We start from the raw sequence: 20,000 nt of genomic DNA, 5'->3' as shown, positions 1-20,000 counted from the left end.
AAAAACGTCAATCAGCTAAAGACGACGACAAGATGTGATTGTAATTCTCCTTCTGTTTAATATAAGCATGAGATAAATACTCGTATCAGTTTCGGTTGTGGCTTTGGGAAACATTCAAAACACTTTATTTCAGTGTCTCTTGATTAAGCGCTATTCAGAAGACCTTACCTAAAGTGACGAAGAAAATTGAGTGAAGGACACTTCTTTTTTCCCGCAGTTTTAATTCATTGTCACCGACAGTTTTGCCCCAGAAAAAGTACAAAGATTAACATTAATTCCACTACAATTTCATCACTGAATTCACTTCCGTTGATTTGCATAGCCTCCAAAAACAACTTTTTTATTGGAGTTTTCCTAAAAGTATTTACTGTTACATTTATATGGTAAGGTGGCTTTCTAGCCGCACCTCTGTAAGTTCATTTACACTGACTTCCGCCAAGTATTGTTACTTAAATTATCAAACACATTTCCGTGTTCAAAGAAAAAAAAAAACTTAAGCATCACGTAGCAAACGACAGCTGCGAACGCTAAGCTTCATTTTTTTTAAATATATAAAGCAACTTATGTAATGTTTTTGAAAAAGAGGCGCGACAAATGTTAGCTTCGGCTTACTGGTCTCAATAACAGCAGGACAGGCTGAATAGCGGAATCCAACTGGTTTTTTCGATAAAATATCCTATCGAGAGCTTTAACAACCCGTGATGAAAAGGTTGTGTTTTCTTTAGTAAAGTGCTTCCTGGAACCTTACGTATCATGAAGAAATTAAATCCCTTGGTTTTCGAAAGGCGAAGTCAGTATACATTTAAGTCAGTTATACAAGATTTTGGACGCAATCAGCCCTCGCTCCACAATTAGTTTTCAGTTTAATCACATATTCAGCTAAAGAATCCGAAGAGATGATATTTTTCGTAGCTTCTCAAAATACATCCAAACATTGCTTAAATGTAAGCCAGGTGTTTCGTACGTTGCAAGTTAGTTGAGCACTGAGTCAACGTTCATGTCTCCCATGATTACTTTTGTCCGAAGAAACGTTTTTATAGTCTTCCTGTTTTTCGTACTTTTTGTACATAGTCAGATATAGCGTCCTCTGAATTTTGAAACCTTTTCAACTTAGAGATAGAGGGAAAAATGTCGATTGTATGCATTAATCCTACCATTTTTGCGTCTGTCTGGTTTTACTCGAACTATCACGAGACGGATCCATAAATAGCCTATTTTATGAAAATATTACATCATACCAAAAAAAATTAATTAACAACGATGAAGTTTTCATTGAAAAGATTTGTTGTATTATTTGTGTGTCTTCCCCTCTGGCAACAGATAAGCTTCGAAGACGTGCTGAGCGTATCAGAGCTATACCGGACCTTTTACGAGCCTTTCACGCGGATTGGTTTATTAAAGGCAGGTAGTCCAGGGAACTTTTAGAGCTCATGGGCATTCAGGGGCCTGGACACGACCCAGTACTGACGGGATAAGCCGCAAATAGGAAAGTATTTTTATTTTTTTAGCGGAATCAGGGGAATTTGACCTGTTTCACGGAACACGGAAACAGTAATTATTATGAAAGCAACGGTGACGGGATTTTATACGTACGTTAAGACATATATTAAGCTACGACAGCGTTAGAATCAAAGGTCCGCAAAGAAGTTGTTTCCGTTGCCAAAGTAAGAGACTATGCAAACGTTGTCGAAATGGAACTCTGACGCCCGAACATCCCTTTGTCATGCATATATCATCGCGAAGAAAGCTAACTAAACTTTGGCTACATAACTTTAAAAGAGACACTCGAAGTCGATCCGGTGGAAATTGGAAACTTTAATTTGTTATCGAGTAGCGTGCACTCATGGACACAACAGCCAGCCAGTCAATTCATTGGTGACTCTCAGGGGCATGGAGCGAAAAAATTCCAAATAAGTGTTTTGTAATCCCCATGCCCCCGCGAATCTTCCGGTTTGGGAAAACCAACACAAGAACGCACTGGATGGAAAATATTCAAAGGCAACTCACACTTTCACAAACTTACTAACCCGTTTTTAATACTGCGCAATAATTGCACCACTACAGACTTTTCAATTGCGCTGCCAAGAAACTTTTCCTCGTTTAAATGACTTTTTGAAGTTATCTCTACGACTTCCCCTGTAAGCGACAGAAAACATGTTTGAAAGCAGATGGACTAAACAAACTGTCGCGGAAAAGACACGTATCTTTTCAAAGACCGTCGAAGGGATGGATACTTTGTGACGAATTCGGAAGTTTTCAATGGCAATGCTTGCCGAAAAGAAACTTCGAAATTAACCCAGTTTTGACATCTTAACATACGAGTTTTTTTTTTTCCAGAAGGCATCATGCCATTTACAAATTGCCGTCAAAAGGTAAAAGAGCCGCCTTGTTAAACTTCGTTAAATACCCAAGTTTAAGCCTTTTAGCTTTGATAACGAGCCAGTTATTAGCCATCAAAAACTGATTTAATTGTATGGTAGTATAGGCGCTAATATTCCCATACAGTCTTTGAAAAACTTCGAACTTCCAAAGCATCATTGCTCAGAAATTATCGGGTACAACGCGTCCATTGAAATTTCCAAGAGGTAGCTCATTATGTAATGCACTTTCAATATTCAGTACTTTATTCTTGGCTGACTGATTGGAATTTCTGAGGCAACTGAAATGTAAACAAAGATTCCCGTACAGTAAATGTCTTTTCATTATCGTTTACTTGGGTCGTAATGTAGGTTAAGTAGGCTTGTTGTTGTTGTTTCGTTTGATCTTTTTTTTCACGTTCTGGTTATGGCCGATAAAGTGCAGCCCTTAATTAACAAGAATGCCTCCGTTATCTAAAAAAAAGGCGTTGTGTAAAACACATAGACCGTCCCTTCTCCTCACCCACTTAAGACTTTGTCCACATCTTGTCAAAAGTGTTTCCTGAGTAGAGCTGAAAAAGTCAATGTTTATGTCGACATAAAATAATCTTATATCTGATACGTTTACAAAAAAAAAGGTAATATTTGTCTTGTCGTGAAGTAACCATCAGCTGGTGTACGTGATACCCTTAGAAAAACTACTGTCCGTACTTAAAAGAAAAGACCACTTTTTACATTGAAAGTGATCCTACGTGACTACTTGAAACTTGCTCAAGATTCCTCGAACGTTCAACGTTGTAGAACCTAAGCTACTCTTTTTTCTCACCTGGCGGATTGCAAAGCTAGAACTTCTTAGAAGCCGTTAGAATAATTTTTTCGTCACTTCTCAGAACGTTAATTTGTCCTGACTCTTCGATTAAGGAATAAAGCCATGCATCACTGTATCACAAAAGAGGGGAAGTATAGTTTCCACACGTACACCATCGAGCCTCTTCGCGTTCGTTTGCAGTTATAGCTTGACGTCATTTGTGTTTGTTCATTTGCGTTTGTGCTTCGTTGTCGAAGTTCACGAGGGTTTTTTTCAGGAAAAGCAAAAGTATTTTTCACTAAGCTCGGTGTATGTACACGTAACGCCGGCTTATAATTAATTCGTCTACACGATCTGAAGACGCTCTTGTGAAACTTTAATTCTTTCGCGATGATCTGCACTCACAGGAGTGATCAATATGTAAAATCCCCTTACTTAATAGTCTTAGCTTTCTTTCTTAAAAGTCACGATTACATGTTTCAATAAGACACAAAAATATATATATTTTGTTGTAAATAAAAAGTGAACTATATTCATAAAATTTTAAGTACATTAACGTTTTAACAGCTTTTTGGCGAATAAACATCCTAAGCTGCGTGACTGGAAGTCCCACTGACTATGTGGCCTAGTGGAAGTCTGGTTCAGCTCTCCGAAAAAACGAAAAATAAATAAATAAATAAACTGATTGCAGAGCAAGAACCGCGCTCGGCCCATGGCCGCGCGGTTAATAAATAAATAAACCGATTGCAGAGCAAGAACCGCGCTCGGCCCATGGCCACGCGGTTAACTAGCCGCAATGCTCGCTAACCATTTTTGGCAAGAACTTTGTTCAAAAATCAACACTTGCCGTTGTGTACTCCCGTTTTGCATAAACGTTGCGGCTTGGTCACTACACCTTTGATACAGATTTGCGGAAAACAGGAAAGAAATATACAAAAATTCACGTTTGCTTAATTATCAAATGCTATTGTCTAGAGGTGTTTTCGTTGACGTCGTTGTCATATTGAGGTCCCTACTAGTTGCCAAAGCTCAAGGGAATGACAATTGCCTACGAAAGATTGTCTATATTTCCGGGGGGGGGGGGGGGAACCCTACGTAAATGACCAGAGATGTCAACGACATATTCAAAAACCTAAAAGGTATCCCAAACCGTTGTTTGTGAGCTTAAGATGAAGACGTCGGTGGAGCCCATTCTAAAACAACAAGTAACTGGGAACGAAGGACCGCGTTCAGTGGAAATCTCACATGAAGACACAGGAGGTGACGTTTTTGTAAATGCATTCATGCCTCGTGGTAAAGTGGTTTCTTGGAACAGTGGAATAGCGTACGACGTTTAATCACTTTGTCCACTTTCCAGCCCGTAATTGGCTCCTCGGTGTTTCACTTGGAAGGAATAACGACAAAATATACTATTAAATAAGATGCTTTACCGATTATGAATGCCGTTACTGAGTTTGCCACCTGCCGTGTTGTGAGTTACCTTACACTTTAGACAAGGAGTGGGGCATTTAGTGCGGGAAGTGCAGAAGGTGACCTGTTATCCTCGATTGATGAGAGAACTCCCAGAGTAGACCTTTTTTCCCTTTGAAATAGATGGGTTAATAACGATCCTAACACAGTCTAAAGGTTGAATTTTTGCCTTCTTTCCACCGTTGTGCGCAGTTGAGACGGAAAGTCTCCCTGGCCGAACAATGCCTGCGGCTGCACACTGATGATGTCCATTGATCAAGTTCAATGAAAATGCGACATCTCTAGTCAATCTAATCTCCTATCAACACAATGTCTGTATAGTTATGTAACTTAGATAATTTCCGGGTTTCACATGCATATCCTAACAAGGTTCATAATCATCGGGGGAGGTGGCCTCATCGCTTGGGTTTCATACAAATCATACTCGACCTCATCCACTAAATGCTAACCAATTGTACTGAATAATTACATCTATACTTAAACAACTTACGTTTTGCACTTCTCTCCTCTTGTACAGTCACTGTAGTACTCTCTGGCACCATGTAGTAAATGGGCAGCTTAGCACACATGCAAGCCATCTCATCACTTAGGAATGAACGATCATAAACAGGATCACCCAACGCGTACTCAGTCGTTTCCTTAGGCCCTTCCTGGATGGAACCTGCTGCGCCTCCTGTGGAAAATAAAAAGGTGTTGTTTCCTTGAAATCGTGCAACGGGAACACCTACAGGTCAAAAGATAGGTGGCCATGTGGTCGAAAATTCAATCCCAATGTGACTTTCGTTCATGGAGGAGACGAAATTTCATCATTCCTTTTTCAAGTTTGGGTGACAAAAATAGGCCGGCACAGGCAATAAATGCCGACATGGTCATATATGCAAAGTATAAACAAATAAGGGTCACCGGTGTTTTCTTGTGGCAAATTATCCTAACGTGGTACTCACCGACTGAAGGCCTTCGATCAATTTCTTAGGTATGGGTTGCTTATCCGTAGAGTTGCTCAGGAGACAAACTTTACGATCGTTGATCCGATACATAGACATGTTCTGCGTTGGTGGACAACAGAAAAAAGGAATTATAATGAAATGTTTATGATACCTATAATGGTTGTGATAATGAATAAATAATTTTCATAGTCATAACTCTGGTCAAGACTCTTTTCCATTATTATGATTGCCCAAAGTAAGGTTGGAGGCTATAACATATCATGTTAAATGACCTTTCCCCAGTATTTTTATATTATTGTTGGCCCACCTTGTTTTTTACGTTAGGCCTCACGTCCAACATTGTAAGTCAGCAATATTGCACCAGTTTCTATGTATTTTATGTATTTTTATGCATTTATTTCTCCCCTTCAGATAAACAATTCATAAATTAATATTTGAAAAGTTACACAAACAGGAGAGGGGCACCTCTAGGTTAACTAATATTGTGCCCCATTTAGCTAGATTACGATTGTGAAAAGTTGATAATCATCATCAAATAAAAGAAACTTAAGATTTAATAACAAAGAAATTGCAATATTAAGTATTTATATATGGAGCCTTATTATACAAAGAAATAGGGTAAAAAAGAAGGAAAATTAATAAAAGTTACACAAGTGAGAAATACAGTTACACCTGATGGGATTTTTCCCTGGATCCATCCAAAAGGACGAATGATTTTTACACCTGATGGGATTTTCCCCTAGATCCATCCAAAAGAACGAATTATTTATACACCTGATGGGATTTTTTCCTGGATCCATCCAAAAGAACGAATGATCTTTACACCTGATGGGTTTTTGTTTCTGGAACTATTCAGAAGAACGAATGATTATACTCATGCAGTACACCCTGAATCAATAGCAACACAATCTCACTTGGGCCTCCATGTTTTTCTGGGTCAATCTGCCCTTTTTTAGCTTCCTAATCCCCATTTCGTAGTAGTACTTTACTGCATTGGGCATTTTCCCTGTCATGCTGGTTCCCAGATCGACTCCTTCTCATATCTCGTGCCCAGGCCACGTGTGCAGTTTGGGTCACATTTGAATTCTTTTGTCGTAAGCACAGCTGACGTTTGCTGGAGACTTTGCAAATGTTTGGTGAGTAGGGATATTTGTGCCAGCTTTTTCTTCCATGTAAGTAACCAGGTATTCATTTTTCTTTATTTTGAACTATAATTTTGCTTCAGTAATCATGTTATACATCTGATAAGTGTGTCCTTGGTTCATGTTATCAGTCCCAGTTTTGCTTGATTGGTTTTGCAGTTTTGGTCGTGTTAGTCTGTCCATGGTTTTGGTGTTGTTTTCTCCTGGTTTTCCGTTTGTTCCTTTCTTTTTCCTTTCTTGACTCGGCACAAGGGGGTCGGGTAGAGGTCCAGCGCTGGACTAGAAACCCCCTTGCTCGGTTGCGCTCTACCCCTGAAGATTCGCAGCCATTTACGAGCCTAATGGTGTCGCAGTCAGCTTTTCTTTCCCTTTGAGTTGTTTAGATTTGCCTCATTTAATACACCTGTGTTTCATTTTGCATGGGATTTCTTTGGGTTTTGGAACTGCCCTTTCCTGTTTTTAAGAACGAAGGGTTTGTGTAGGGATTGTTTCTTATTTATTATTCTTATTTTTTAAGAACGAATAATTTTCATGTTCAAATATTTGTTTATCCCTCTTACTTGATTTAGTTTCTTATACATGTACTATCTGGCTGTTTCTGAAATTAAAGTTTTTATTTTCACACAGAGATTGTTTTGTTTTGCTAACTCCACTGTGAGGTTGAGAGTTTGCTTTGTGAATTTCTCTTCCTCATTTTACAGACTAATTTTTGGTTATGATTTTCCCTCAACTGACCATCCACACACACAGTATTTTCCCCACACTTACCCACTTTACTAGAGATTATTATCTCAGTTAGTGGAGAGGAACCCCTTCTTGTAAGGGGATTCTTGCTTCAGCACCATAATCATGCCACAAAGGTTGCTAGTCTACTGCTGTTTTTGTTTTTTTTACTTTATACAACTAAATAATAAAAAAGACACATTGATTAAATTCCTCTTCCATCTTTCCCTTGCCTTCCGTTCTTCTTCCACATACCGCCTCTCCCTTTCTTTCCCTTCTTCTTTAATGTTCTTCATTACTACTATTTCCAAGCCCTCACGATAACTACCATTTCGCACTTGCGTAAATGACGTAAAGTGAGACTTCAGCTCATCCACAGTTATATGGCCGAAGATGGAACTTAATGAAGAAGTTAAAGGGTGGCTAAATTTATCTGAAGAAGATTGAAAATGCTCCGAGTCTCCTGTGCAACAAAAGCAAAAATTGTTTGTAAGAGTTGGGCTCTTGATTCTGGAGGACAGATCGTCAAATATTCTTGGGTTTCACCCACGTGATCAACAGCCCGCATGTTTTTGAATGAAAACAAAAAAAAAACGTTTGCATAACAATAGAGTTCAATTCCCGGAGGATTAAGGGTCGGGACACCAACATGGCCGCCGTTTCTTTGTTTGGGGACACCAACATCGCTATCCAAAATACACCAAAAACGAGGCATCATTTCTAGTCGTGATAACAAACCGATTTTCTTTCTCATGCAAACAGATCTAATTGATTTTCGTAAAATAACCTGTAACTGTTCTAAATGAGCATACAGTGTAACTGATTCTCTTCATGTTGAAAATCATTACTCACAAGTATTCGTGGCTATTTTCTCTCAGATATAAGGAAATATCAGGCCTTGCTAGAACACTAGAACGTCGTTATTCTGGATGGTGCCATTTCGGTTGAAGTTTTCACCATGATATGACAAAGGAAATAATTTGCGAGTAATTCGCCCGCAAACATGCAACTTGGTTCGAAAAGGGCTTGGGGCACTTGTTTCTTCCACGTGGCCATTTCATATACTTGAAGTTTTGCCGTTGTGCAAGAAATTTTGAAGCCTTGACTTTCTCCTCCTCTTCAACCTCCCTTTCATAGAAGTGGTTGGCGATAACGTTGATTTCAGAGTGACCGTAACTCTCGAACCTCACCTTGGTAGGTCAACGATATCAAAGATAGAAAATGCACTCACTTGCGGCAAAGTGGTATCAAATCGGCTGTTGATGTTGTCCTGAAGAGCCACGATATACCTATTCATAAGTGAAGACAGTTCCTGCATGTTGTGTTCTGTGGGTGCCAGACCGCTAGGGTTCAGTGTTCCGTTTGGTGATAGATCATTCTGAAGCTGTTTGGCATGAGTGGCCCTGATTGCAGGCGAGAGATGTGAAACATTAACATTTCCCCGCTGAAAATGTTTGCTCAGTTGTGATAAAACCGGCAGAACATCGTGAAGGATGTAAATGGCGCCGATTAATTTCACAATTTTCATTCTTTTCAGTAAACCCTCTGCTGCTGACTCGGTTGGTTCACTCTAGCTCTTCCGGTGTTTGGATAATCGCAAAAAAATCTGCAAAAACAGCCTGCACTGATTTGTCAAGAGATAGCCAACGGGTGCGACAAGCCTTCTTAAGCTTTTTTGCAATCTTTTTTCTCCCTTTCTCGAGCAGTGTCAAATTCTTTGCGCTTTCCTGAACTTTCAGATATGTTGCGGTTCGTTTTGCTGAATCATCGAACAACTTCCATACCTGGTTCAATTTTACCTCACAGTGCGAAATGTAGCCAATAGTTTCTGCTGAATGGACACAAGCAAACGCGAGCTTATGTGCTAAGCAATGAAAAAATAAAACCAAAGGATTCGTCCTTTAAAAGCTTAACCACACCATTTCTAGTTCCAGTCAATACCGCTGCACCGTCAGAAACAAAGCTGCGCATATTCTGTACTTCTAATCCCACTGATTCTAGTTGACTGATCAGTACTCTTGTTCTCTTGTTTTTAAGGTATATTTATAATTGAAAGCGTAGACTTTAAATTAATACAAATCACCTGCTGCGCCTAGGGCAAATGTAAAAAGACACTCTGCGAATAAACCACTCCATGCTTTGCACACATTTCCCCGCTCCATATCTTGTATCACAGCTATAAATTGGTGTTGTTTAAGAGAGAATACGCTATTTTTATCGCTGAGACTATTAAAAGCAGGAAGGCAGTCTAGCACCGAGTGATTTTATTTCATGCTTGTTGATTATGCGCGGACTAAAAAAAGTCTGAGAACCCTGCAAAGCTGTGGCAAAATAGCTCTCTCCTAAGTGCTGCAGATCTAGGATTAATCATTATAATTTCTTAGATTACATAATACAATTACCGTCAACTTGTCTTTTCTTCGCCGATGGGCCGGCGCAAAAAAATCGCTTATTCTTTTCATTTCGGTGAGATAATGTACAAATGAAAGGTGAGAAAGACTGATTCGGACATGTGCTTTCTGATCAAAGGTCAGAGTCAGTTGTCAGAGACCTTGTCTGGTCAGTTATCATAGCTAGTAGGGGAGGGGGAAGGGATGGGGAATGATGAATTATGATTTTATTATACATGTGTATGACAGGAATTATCTCTTTTTTTCCGATTCTATTCATTACATAACTAGATGAGTAAAGTAAGGGTCAAGTCTTTCTTTAGTTAATAAATGGGAAAAAAAATCGATTTTCACAATTAAAAAAACAATTATTTCGTGTGTGAACTACCGGACGTTACATGTCGAACAACCGGATGTTGCTTCCGGCGTCCGGCCTAAAACGAAACCCCTGATTAATTTATTATTCAAAGAAAAGAACTTGTCACCAAATCACTGGTGTCGTTATCTTGGAGAAACCGCTGCAAAAAAGCACAACTTATTACAGAACCATTGCCAAAATGCCTTATGTAGTGGTTTTCGTGTATAAATAAATAAAGATTGATTGATTGATTCTCGGAGAAAATAAATCAAAAAGCCACAAATGAGCGGACAAGTCACAGCTTCATCAAATACAGAGTAGGAAAATGGTCAAGAATTTGAAAGAGTGGATGAGCCAGACATTGAAGGAGTGCGGTGTCTGACCCTTGCAAACTGCAGATCGCGGACTGCAGACTAATCCTAAATCACAATCGTTTAAAGCTAACCGTTCTAAAATGGGTGCTTAAGATTAGACTTAAATACTGTTTATCAGCACTATTTGAAATGGGTGCTTAGACTTAAATAATGCTTATCAGCGCTATTTGGAGGCAGTCTGCGGTCTGCGGTCATACACCTGATGGGGAAGAAGAAAAAGAAGACTGAAGTTCGATGTCAGGATTTTGTGGCCCTGAAAATTAATCAAATGGAAAGGGAAACACCCCTTCATCCAAATGTGCTACGTGCTCAAATTGTAAAACTTGAAGGGAGCTGTGCCAAAATAATCACAAAGTTTGGATTTATCATCACAAACGGACTCAGCAAAATTTAAAAAAAAAACTAATATTTTATTTGATAATTAAAAAGAAGTAACACTTACAAGAGCCTACAAAATGGCTCCTGATCAATAGATTATGAAATCCTTTCTCTGCCTTTTCAAAGTTTTGTTTTCACTTGCTTTTGTTTATGACGAATTCGAAGTAAGCAAAAGATAGAGCAAATAACTAAGCAAATTAAAAGTCAACAATACATCATGTATGTTTCAGTTCTTTTATTCCTTTGATAATTCAATATTGTTGCCCCCTGCCCTCCCGCCTAAGGAGATTCATCAATGAACAATGTCCTTCTAAAAAGCTCTGAGATAGAAAAGTACAATCAGTTATCATGCACAGTATGCCCAACCTCAGCCTTAATGCTAACCATTTAAGGACGGTACCTACTAATTCAAATGTATGTTTGCCCCGGTTTATGATTATGGAGAAAATGTAGATGTCTTAACAAGTGTTTTTCAAATTCATCAAGAAAATATAACCATGCATTTTTCAAAGATAATTCATGAATAATATTTGTAAAAAGCTTTAAAATACAAAGCAATGTATGGCGTTTTTTCTCAAATTGAAGCTTAATTATCTCTGAAAAATGCATGATTACCACCAATTTATTTTCTGGATACCAAGAGTACTCACTAAGATCTACTTTCTCCGGATAGTTTTAAACCGCGCAAAAATATCCCTGAATTAGCAAGCATCACCGATAGGAAACCCGAGTATCTCGAGATACGCACACCATATGCCCAATAACAATAGTAGGCACCGTCCTTAAAATCAGTGCCCAGACTTAACAACCCTTGGGGTTTTATAAAATACTCGTGAAAATGTTAAGCTACACTAAGTTCATCCACTCACGTCTAGGACCAATTTACTTACCAATATATTACACGTACTTGGCGGGCTAATAATTGATGGATTTTTGTTGATGGTTCCTACTTTCAATTTCAACCTAGTTTAAAATAAAAATGACCTAGGTTGAAATTAAAATTAACCTGAATTTAAATTTAACTGTAACATATATGATCGACAGGCATTTCTCGTCATGAAGCTTTATTTGTGTTGTTTAAAAGGAATTTCTGGTTAATGTTAAGTTGCATAGCGAAGAGGAGCGAATAACTGGTAAAACTACACAAAATTAACCTCAATGCCATGGCACAAGCCCTTTAAAATAAATGGTTGCACTTGCGCAACCTGTAAGACTATAGAGCGTTTTCACACGACGTCACGGCTGCCATGTTGGTGTTCCAAAACAAAGAAATGGTGGCCATGATGATGTACCAAACTAATCCTCCTCCTTTTATGCAAATACTTCCTTTTGTTTCAGTAATCCAATATGGCTGCTGGTCACGTGAGTGAAAACGCTCTAGTCCGGAACAGGAACATCGAATTACTCGATTTAACTTTTCTTCTGGCTTTTATTTCGTTTTTGAAACGAATGGAATAGCGTTAGTATATATTCTATCTATTCTTCTCTTGGTAGCAGAATGAACGAAATAAACAGGTTATAGTTTGTGGAGACTACGCGGCAGAGCACAAGTTCTGTGGCATTATTGTGGCGTCGAATTTTCCGATGGGGTTCTTGTTGCCCGGCATTGCCGCACTCTACGAACATAACGGAGAAGTTAAACTAGCGAGCACCTAAGGCAACTTAGTGTTGCTAGTCAGAGCTAGACTTGACCCGGAATAGACGAGTTCACGCTCTTGAGTGCATCGTGGGTAATCAGGGCAAGATGGAGAGAAATTCAAAGGTTTGTAAGGAAGTTCAAAACGATGAAAAGTATTCACGACATGCAATTTTGGGTTTTTCATTTTCCAGAACAAAAGATATGCGCTCAAAGGTGCTGCAGAATAAATTTGGAGAGAATGGCTATCGTAGAAATTATTTTATTAAAAGGAGTTTATGCCATCATTTCCTATAATTCCAAAGGCAGAAAATTACAGAGAATGTGTGGAGACAAAAAAAGCAATATTTAGGAATTACAAAGAACGGATACCAAGTCTAGTTCATCTCAGTTGTGAACATGACCTTATTTGTTTGGTTTATGAAGGCGAAAGTCTATAAAGTAGAGTCACGTACAGTATATTTTGCTTTGAATTTCCATACAAACCTTTGAATTTCCCGCCATGTTGCCCTGATTACCCATGATGCAATCAAGAGCGTGAACTCGTCTATTCAACTTGAGTTGGTTTGGCTTATGGCGTTTAGAGAATGCGGAAAATACATAAGTCTCAAAGCAGAATTCCGGAAAAGGAAAATCGGACATAATACAATTTTTGCCACACCGTACTTAACTATTGGAATTCCTCGACAAGACTTTGCTGTTTCTAATCACGCAATGCTAAACACTGAAATGATAACGGCTCTCTTTTTTTTTAAGACGAAGAACGCCAATGATGAGGTAGAGACCTGCAAATAGAAGTTGTATAGTGTCCCATCACTATGTGATATGAATAAGATCCCACTTGAAATGTTCAGTATTTTAGGTTAGTTTTTTGTGACCTTGAAATCTAAAATCAAACATCACATCACAATCGTGTTTCCTCGAAAGGAAAACCCACTAGATTTGTTTCATCTGAAGGCGCGGCAACCACAGCTAGCCCTCTCGGCTGACAAGGACCGGCTTTATCTCGTGTATCGTGAAATTGCCTTAATCCCAAATCCTTTAATCTTCTTGTGATTTGGGAGGTCAAAAAAAGGCTTCTTTGTGGATTCAAGATGATTTTCTTGCAATTGAAAAGGGCTTTGAACTCATTTCTAATGCCCTCGTTATACACGCTGTAAATTACCGGGTTGATAGCTCCATTGCAGTACATAAGAAACGCAGCGATTTGCCCATAACGAGAACCAAGTTTGAGATGAAACCCAAAAAAAACTGAAAGCTGATAGATCGAAAATGGTATGAAAGAGATGTAAAATACGGTCACCAAAATCGCAAGCATTTTCACAGCTTTGATTTTCCTGGCGTGCAGTCGAAGTTGTAAGCTTTTAAGTTGTATTCCGGGTGTTTTTCCGCGCCATATTTTGATCCCAATTGCGGTGTAAAGCACCAGTGTTGTGACGAAACCAGCTGCTAGTAGCGCCGTTTGCAGCACAAACCAATGAATGACCTTTTGGCTTTGGACGTAAAGGTGACATTTCATACTTCCGTCGGGAGATCTTTCAAGATCAGCGAAGCAAGACGAAAGCAGTGGTGAAGAATATATTCCACTTACCAACCACGTGCAAGCTATCATAAAATAAGCGCGTTTCTTTGAAATAAACACTCTCAGAGGGCAAAATGTCCCGCAAAATCTCTCGACCCCAATGGCCAAAATCGTTAGATTTGACGTCAGAATAAGGACCAGAGACGTAAACGAATTAAACTTGCAAAGGAAGGAACCCAGAGTGCCTTCGATTTTCCAACTTCCGTTCATCAACAAATAAGTGCAGACCATGGGTATATTCTCCACGGCAAATAACAGATCAGACACAGAGAGGTTCACGATGAACAGATAGTGCAATTGCCTTCTAAGCTTTGATCGAATTCTCTTGATGGCCTTGATGACGATCGTGTTGCCGATCAAGGAAAGAAGAATCATCGCATAGTAAGCTAGCACTTGAACGATCGTCCATGTGGTAAGCTCGCTTTTCCCTTTTGCCAGTTGCGTTTGGTGTTGCTCTGGGAACGAACTGTAATTTGCTGGTTGCATCAAGCTAAAATTTGCTGCGCTCCAGTTCCTCATGGTTCTGTTCACTTCTGCATTCAGCAACTCAGTTGCATGCAGCTTTTAAACAATGATGTCAGAGTTAGATAACGTCATCCTCAAAAAGTGTCAATCAGCCAAAGACGACGACAAGATGTGATTGAAATTCACCTTCTGTTTAATATAAGCATGAGATAAATACTCGTATCAGTTTCGGTTGTGGCTTTGGGAAACATTCAAAACACTTTATTTCAGTGTCTGTTGATTAAGCGCTCTTCAGAAGACCTTATCAAAAGTGACGACGAAAATTGAGTCAAGGACACTTCTTTTTCCCCGCAGTTTTAATTCATTGTCACCGGCATCCTACATGTTTTGCTCCAGTGAAAGTACAAAGATTAACATTAATTAATTCCACTACTATTTCTGGAAATCAAATTCATCACTGAATTCACTTACGTAGATTTGCATAGACTCCAAAAACAACTTTTTTGTTGGAGTTTTCCTAAAAGTATTTACTGTTACATTTATATGGTAAGGTGGCTTTCTAGCCGCACCTCCGTAAGTTCATTTACACTGACTTCCGCCAAGTATTGTTACTTAAATTATCAAACACATCTCCGCGTTCAAAGAAAAAAAAACTTAAGCATCACGTAGCAAACGACAGCTGCGAACGCTAAGCTTCATTTTTTTAAAATATATAAAGCAACTTATGTAATGTTTTTGAAAAAGAGGCGCGACAAATGTTAGCTTCGGCTTACTGGTCTCAATAACAGCAGGACAGGCTGAATAGCGGAATCCAACTGGTTTTTTCGATAAAATATCCTATCGAGAGCTTTAACAACCGGTGATGAAAAGGTTGTGTTTTCTTTAGTAAAGTGCTTCCTGGAACCTTACGTATCATGAAGAAATTAAATCCCTTGGTTTTCGAAAGGCGAAGTCAGTATACATTTAAGTCAGTTATACAAGATTTTGGACGCAATCAGCCCTCGCTCCACAATTAGTTTTCAGTTTAATCACATATTCAGCTAAAGAATCCGAAGAGATGATATTTTTCGTAGCTTTTCAAAATACATCCAAACATTGCTTAAATGTAAGCCAGGTGTTTCGTATGTCGCAAGTTAGTTGAGCACTGAGTCAACGTTCAAGTCCCCCATGATTACTTTTGTCCGAAGAAACGTTTTTATAGTCTTCCTGTTTTTCGTACTTTTTGTACATAGTCAGATATAGCGTCCTCTGAATTTTGAAACCTTTTCAACTTAGAGATAGAGGGAAAAATGTCGATTGTATGCATTAATCCTACCATTTTTGCGTCTGTCTGGTGTTACTCGAACTATCGCGAGACGGATCCATAAATAGCCTATTATATGAAAATATTACATCATACCAAAAAAATTTAATTAACAACGATGAAGTTTTCATTGAAAAGATTTGTTGTATTATTTGTATGTCTTTCCCTCTGGCAACAGATAAGCTTCGAAGACGTGCTGTGCGTATCAGAGCTATACTGGACCTTTTACGAGCCTTTCACGCGGATTGGTTTATTAAAGGCAGGTAGTCCAGAGAACTTTTAGAGCTCTTGGGCATTTAGGGGCCTGGACACGACCCAGTACTGACGGGATAAGCCGCAAATAGGTAAGTATTTTTATTTTTTTAGCGGAATCAGGGGAATTTGACCTGTTTCACGGAACACGGAAACAGTAATTATTGTGAAAGCAACGGTGACGGGAGTTTATACGTACGTTAAGACATATATTAAGCTACGACAGCGTTAGAATCAAAAAAGTTGTTTCCGTTGCCAAAGTAAGAGACTATGCAAACGTTGTCGAAATGGAACTCTGACGCCCGAACATCCCTTTGTCATGCATATATCATCGCGAAGAAAGCTAACTAAACTTTGGCGACATAACTTTAAAAGAGACACTCGAAGTCGATCCGGTGGAAATTGCAAACTTTGTTATCGAGTAGTATGCACCCATGGGCACAGCAGCCAGTCAGTCAATTCATGGGTGACGCTCAGGGGAACGGGGCGAGAAAAAAACTCCAAATAAGTATTTTGTAATCCCCATGCCCCCGCGAATCTTCCGGTTTGTTAAAACCAACACAAGAACGCGCTGGATGGAAAATATTCAAAGGCAACTCACACTTTCACAAACTTACTAACCCGTTTTTAATCATGACTGCGCAATGATTGCACCACTGCAGATTTTTCAATTGCGCTGCCAAGAAACTTTTCCTCGTTTAAATGACTTTTTGAAGTTATCTCTGCGACTTCCCCTATGTGCGACAGAAACATGTTTGAAAGCAGATGGACTGAACAAACTGTCGCGGAAAAGACACGTATCTTTTCAAAGACCGTCGAAGGGATGGATACTTTGTGACGAATTCGGAAGTTTTCAATGGCAATGCTAGCGGAAAAGAAACTTCGAAATTAACCCAGTTTTGACATCTTAACATACGAGTTTTTTTTTCCAGAAGGCACCATGCCATTTACAAATTGCCGTCAAAAGGTAAAAGAACCGCCTTGTTAAACTTCGTTAATACCCAAGTTTAAGCCTTTTAGCTTTGATAACGAGCCAGTTATTAGCCATCAAAAACTGATTTAATTGTATGGTAGTATAGGCGCTCATATTCCCATACAGTCTTTGAAAAACTTCGAACTTTCAAAGCATCATTGCTCAGAAATTATCGGGTACAACGCGTTCATTGAAATTTCCAAGAGGTAGCTCATTATGCAATGCACTTTCAATATTCAGTACTTTATTCTTGGCTGACTGATTGGAATTTCTGAGGCAACTGAAATGTAAACATACAGTAAATGTCTTTTCATTATCGTTTACTTGGGTCGTAATGTAGGTTAAGTAGGCTTGTTGTTGTTGTTTCGTTTGATCTTTTTTTCACGTTCTGGTTATGGCCGATAAAGTACAGCCCTTAATTAACAAGAATGCCTCCGTTATCTAAAAAAAAGGCGTTGTGTAAAACACATAGACCGTCCCTTCTCCTCACCCACTTAAGACTTTGTCCACATCTTGTCAAAAGTGTTTCCTGAGTAGAGCTGAAAAAGTCAATGTTTATGTCGACATAAAATAATCTTATATCTGATACGTTTACAAAAAAAAGGTAATATTTGTCTTGTCGTGAAGTAACCATCAGCTGGTGTACGTGATACCCTTAGAAAAACTACTGTCCGTACTTAAAAGAAAAGACCACTTTTTACATTGAAAGTGATCCTACGTGACTACTTGAAACTTGCTCAAGATTCCTCGAACGTTTAACGTTGTAGAACCTAAGCTACTCTTTTTTCTCACCTGGCGGATTGCAAAGCTAGAACTTCTTAGAAGCCGTTAGAATAATTTTTTCGTCACTTCTCAGAACGTTAATTAGTCCTGACTCTTCGATTAAGGAATGAAGCCATGCATCACTGTATCACAAAAGAGGGGAAGTATAGTTTCCACACGTACACCATCGAGCCTCTTCGCGTTCGTTTGTAGTTATAGCTTGACGTCATTTGTGTTTGTTCATTTGCGTTTGTGCTTCGTTGTCGAAGTTCACCAGGGCTTACAGGAAAAGCAAAAGTATTTTTCACTAAGCTTGGTATATGTACGCGTAACGCCGACTTATAATTAATTCGTCTACACGATCTGAAGACGCTCTTGTGAAACTTTAATTCTTTCGCGATGATCTGCACTCACAGGAGTGATCAATATGTAAAATCCTCTTACATTATCAAAGTGTTTTCAACCAGACATGGAGGTGATTAGAATAAAGAAATAATTAGTCAGAGGATATTTGCTTTATGTAATGCCAAATTCCCCCTAAATGACATAGAAAGAAAAGTATGGCAGTGCGTAAGGAGAATTGACATTGGGATCTTGGGGTGAAAGGGTTTACTTACAAATAAAGAATTCTGTTTTGGCAAGACTGTCCGAGTCGACAGTTTCATTTGGGGAAAGTTACAATATATAAATTTGCTAACTGATGTACATCTTGCTCATTTTTCAGAGAAAAATCCTTTCACTATAGCGCCTCCTTGTTCATGTAGCTGATTCCGCAGATAATTCAGTGTTTTCAAGTACTTCGATAAAATGAGAAAAATTGCGAGCCAGTTGCTAAGACTCGTTTTACGCCTAAATTACCCAAGATAATTATTTGTTTGTAAGAGTTTTTTCGCAACGGCAAGCTGTGGATCAGGCATTGTTGATATAAAACGGTCTTCCATGTTGTAGATCACAATACCGGGACAGTTCTCCAAAACAGCTGACCATTTTTAATTCAAGTTCTTCCTGCTCGTTTTATTTGCAGACAATCTTTATTGCAAATGAATTTGCTTGCCGGATATCTGAATTGTTTATCGACAGCGCAACAATTTCAGCAATAATGTGGATCAGTGATGAATTTGTGTTCTTCGCAGACAATGCATGTCAGTAGTTGATTTGTGTGATGACACATGCACGCGCTCTCCGCCATTAATTAATCCATTCATTTATTCTTTCCAGAGCAGGATGTCCTTCCCGTGGCAAATATTTACCGACTTTCAGAATTTCATAACATGGAGTTCTCCATTTCTGCAAGGCGTGAATCTCTCGATATGATCAGTTCAGCTTTTTTGGAGCATCTTTGATCGGACTTTCTTGATTTCGGCTTCACTGGTCTTTGCAAGTGCCGGTTAGGGTCTTTTCTGATATGACATGTCGGACAATTCACCTCCGGCTTCCACCCACAACAAAGAAAGCTTTTAAATTCATAACGAATTTGTAAGTTGTATTTGCTGTAGATGACTGGATTAATGGCGCCGTTGCAAAACATGAAGAAAGCCGAAATTTGAGCGTAAAGATCATCAGAACCGAGTTTGTCCTCGAAATGAAAGTGAAAGGCAAGTTGAGAGACCCAAAAGGGTATAAACGAGGTGTAAAATACAACAATCAACATTGCTAGCATTTTTATTGCTCTGTACCTCTTAGCCTGCTCTTTTCTTTGCGCTTCTGGGAGGTAAATTCCAGGCATTCGACGAAGCCATATTTTGACGCCAATGGCTACATATAGAACAAGGGTTAGGATGAATCCGGTGGCCAATAAAACTGTTTGAAGTACGTACCACTGATACACTTGTGCACAGTTTCCCGTGCAAACTAAGCACCTAAACGTTTCTGCGTCAGGGTGTTTTTGGAGAGTGGCGAAGAAGAACAGTGGAGAAGCATAGCATCCACTTATAAGCCATGCGAAAGTGAGAACAACGAGAGCGCGTTTTGAGGACACAAGCTCTCGCAGCGGGAAAAATACCCCACAAAACTTTTCCACTGCGATGGCTAAAATGGTTAGATTCGATATCAGAATAAAAATGATCGAGAGGAAAGCGTC

The 20,000-nt window shown here is 39.0% G+C and overlaps 3 protein-coding genes across 3 annotated transcripts in view; all 3 read right to left on the bottom strand.

The window, feature by feature from the left end:
* LOC137998949 (neuropeptide Y receptor type 2-like) overlaps positions 1-25 on the bottom strand; it is a 3,972-nt gene extending 3,947 nt beyond the window's left edge. The window contains exon 1 of the mRNA XM_068844788.1: positions 1-25. This exon is cut by the window's left edge and continues 3,947 nt beyond it. The gene's annotated coding sequence lies outside the window, so the exon portion shown is untranslated.
* Positions 26-11,467: 11,442 nt separating this feature from the next.
* Positions 11,468-18,056, bottom strand: LOC137999760 (neuropeptide Y receptor type 2-like). The gene is made up of 2 exons (XM_068845661.1): positions 17,951-18,056; positions 11,468-14,819 (listed from the first exon to the last, which is right to left on the bottom strand). Exon 2 carries the CDS (start codon positions 14,682-14,684, stop codon positions 13,488-13,490), a length of 1,197 nt encoding a protein of 398 aa, XP_068701762.1. The 5' UTR covers positions 14,685-14,819; positions 17,951-18,056; the 3' UTR covers positions 11,468-13,487.
* Positions 18,057-19,166: 1,110 nt separating this feature from the next.
* The window catches only part of LOC137999763 (neuropeptide Y receptor type 2-like), a 1,253-nt gene continuing 419 nt past the window's right edge, over positions 19,167-20,000 (bottom strand). The window contains exon 1 of the mRNA XM_068845665.1: positions 19,167-20,000. This exon is cut by the window's right edge and continues 419 nt beyond it. Within this exon, the coding sequence (XP_068701766.1) occupies positions 19,185-20,000 (816 nt within the window). The 3' untranslated portion in view covers positions 19,167-19,184.

This window comes from Montipora foliosa, chromosome 4 (assembly GCF_036669935.1).
Source record: "Montipora foliosa isolate CH-2021 chromosome 4, ASM3666993v2, whole genome shotgun sequence".
NCBI classification, from domain to species: Eukaryota; Metazoa; Cnidaria; class Anthozoa; order Scleractinia; family Acroporidae; genus Montipora; species Montipora foliosa.
The sequence above is the reverse complement of the archived record's forward strand: the minus strand, read 5'-3'. Positions and strand labels throughout refer to the sequence as shown.

What these genes read in the sequence shown, in the direction of transcription:
- LOC137999760 (XM_068845661.1), bottom strand. Translation starts at nt 14,684, where the DNA reads ATGAGGAACTGGAGCGCAGCAAATTTTAGCTTGATGCAACCAGCAAAT.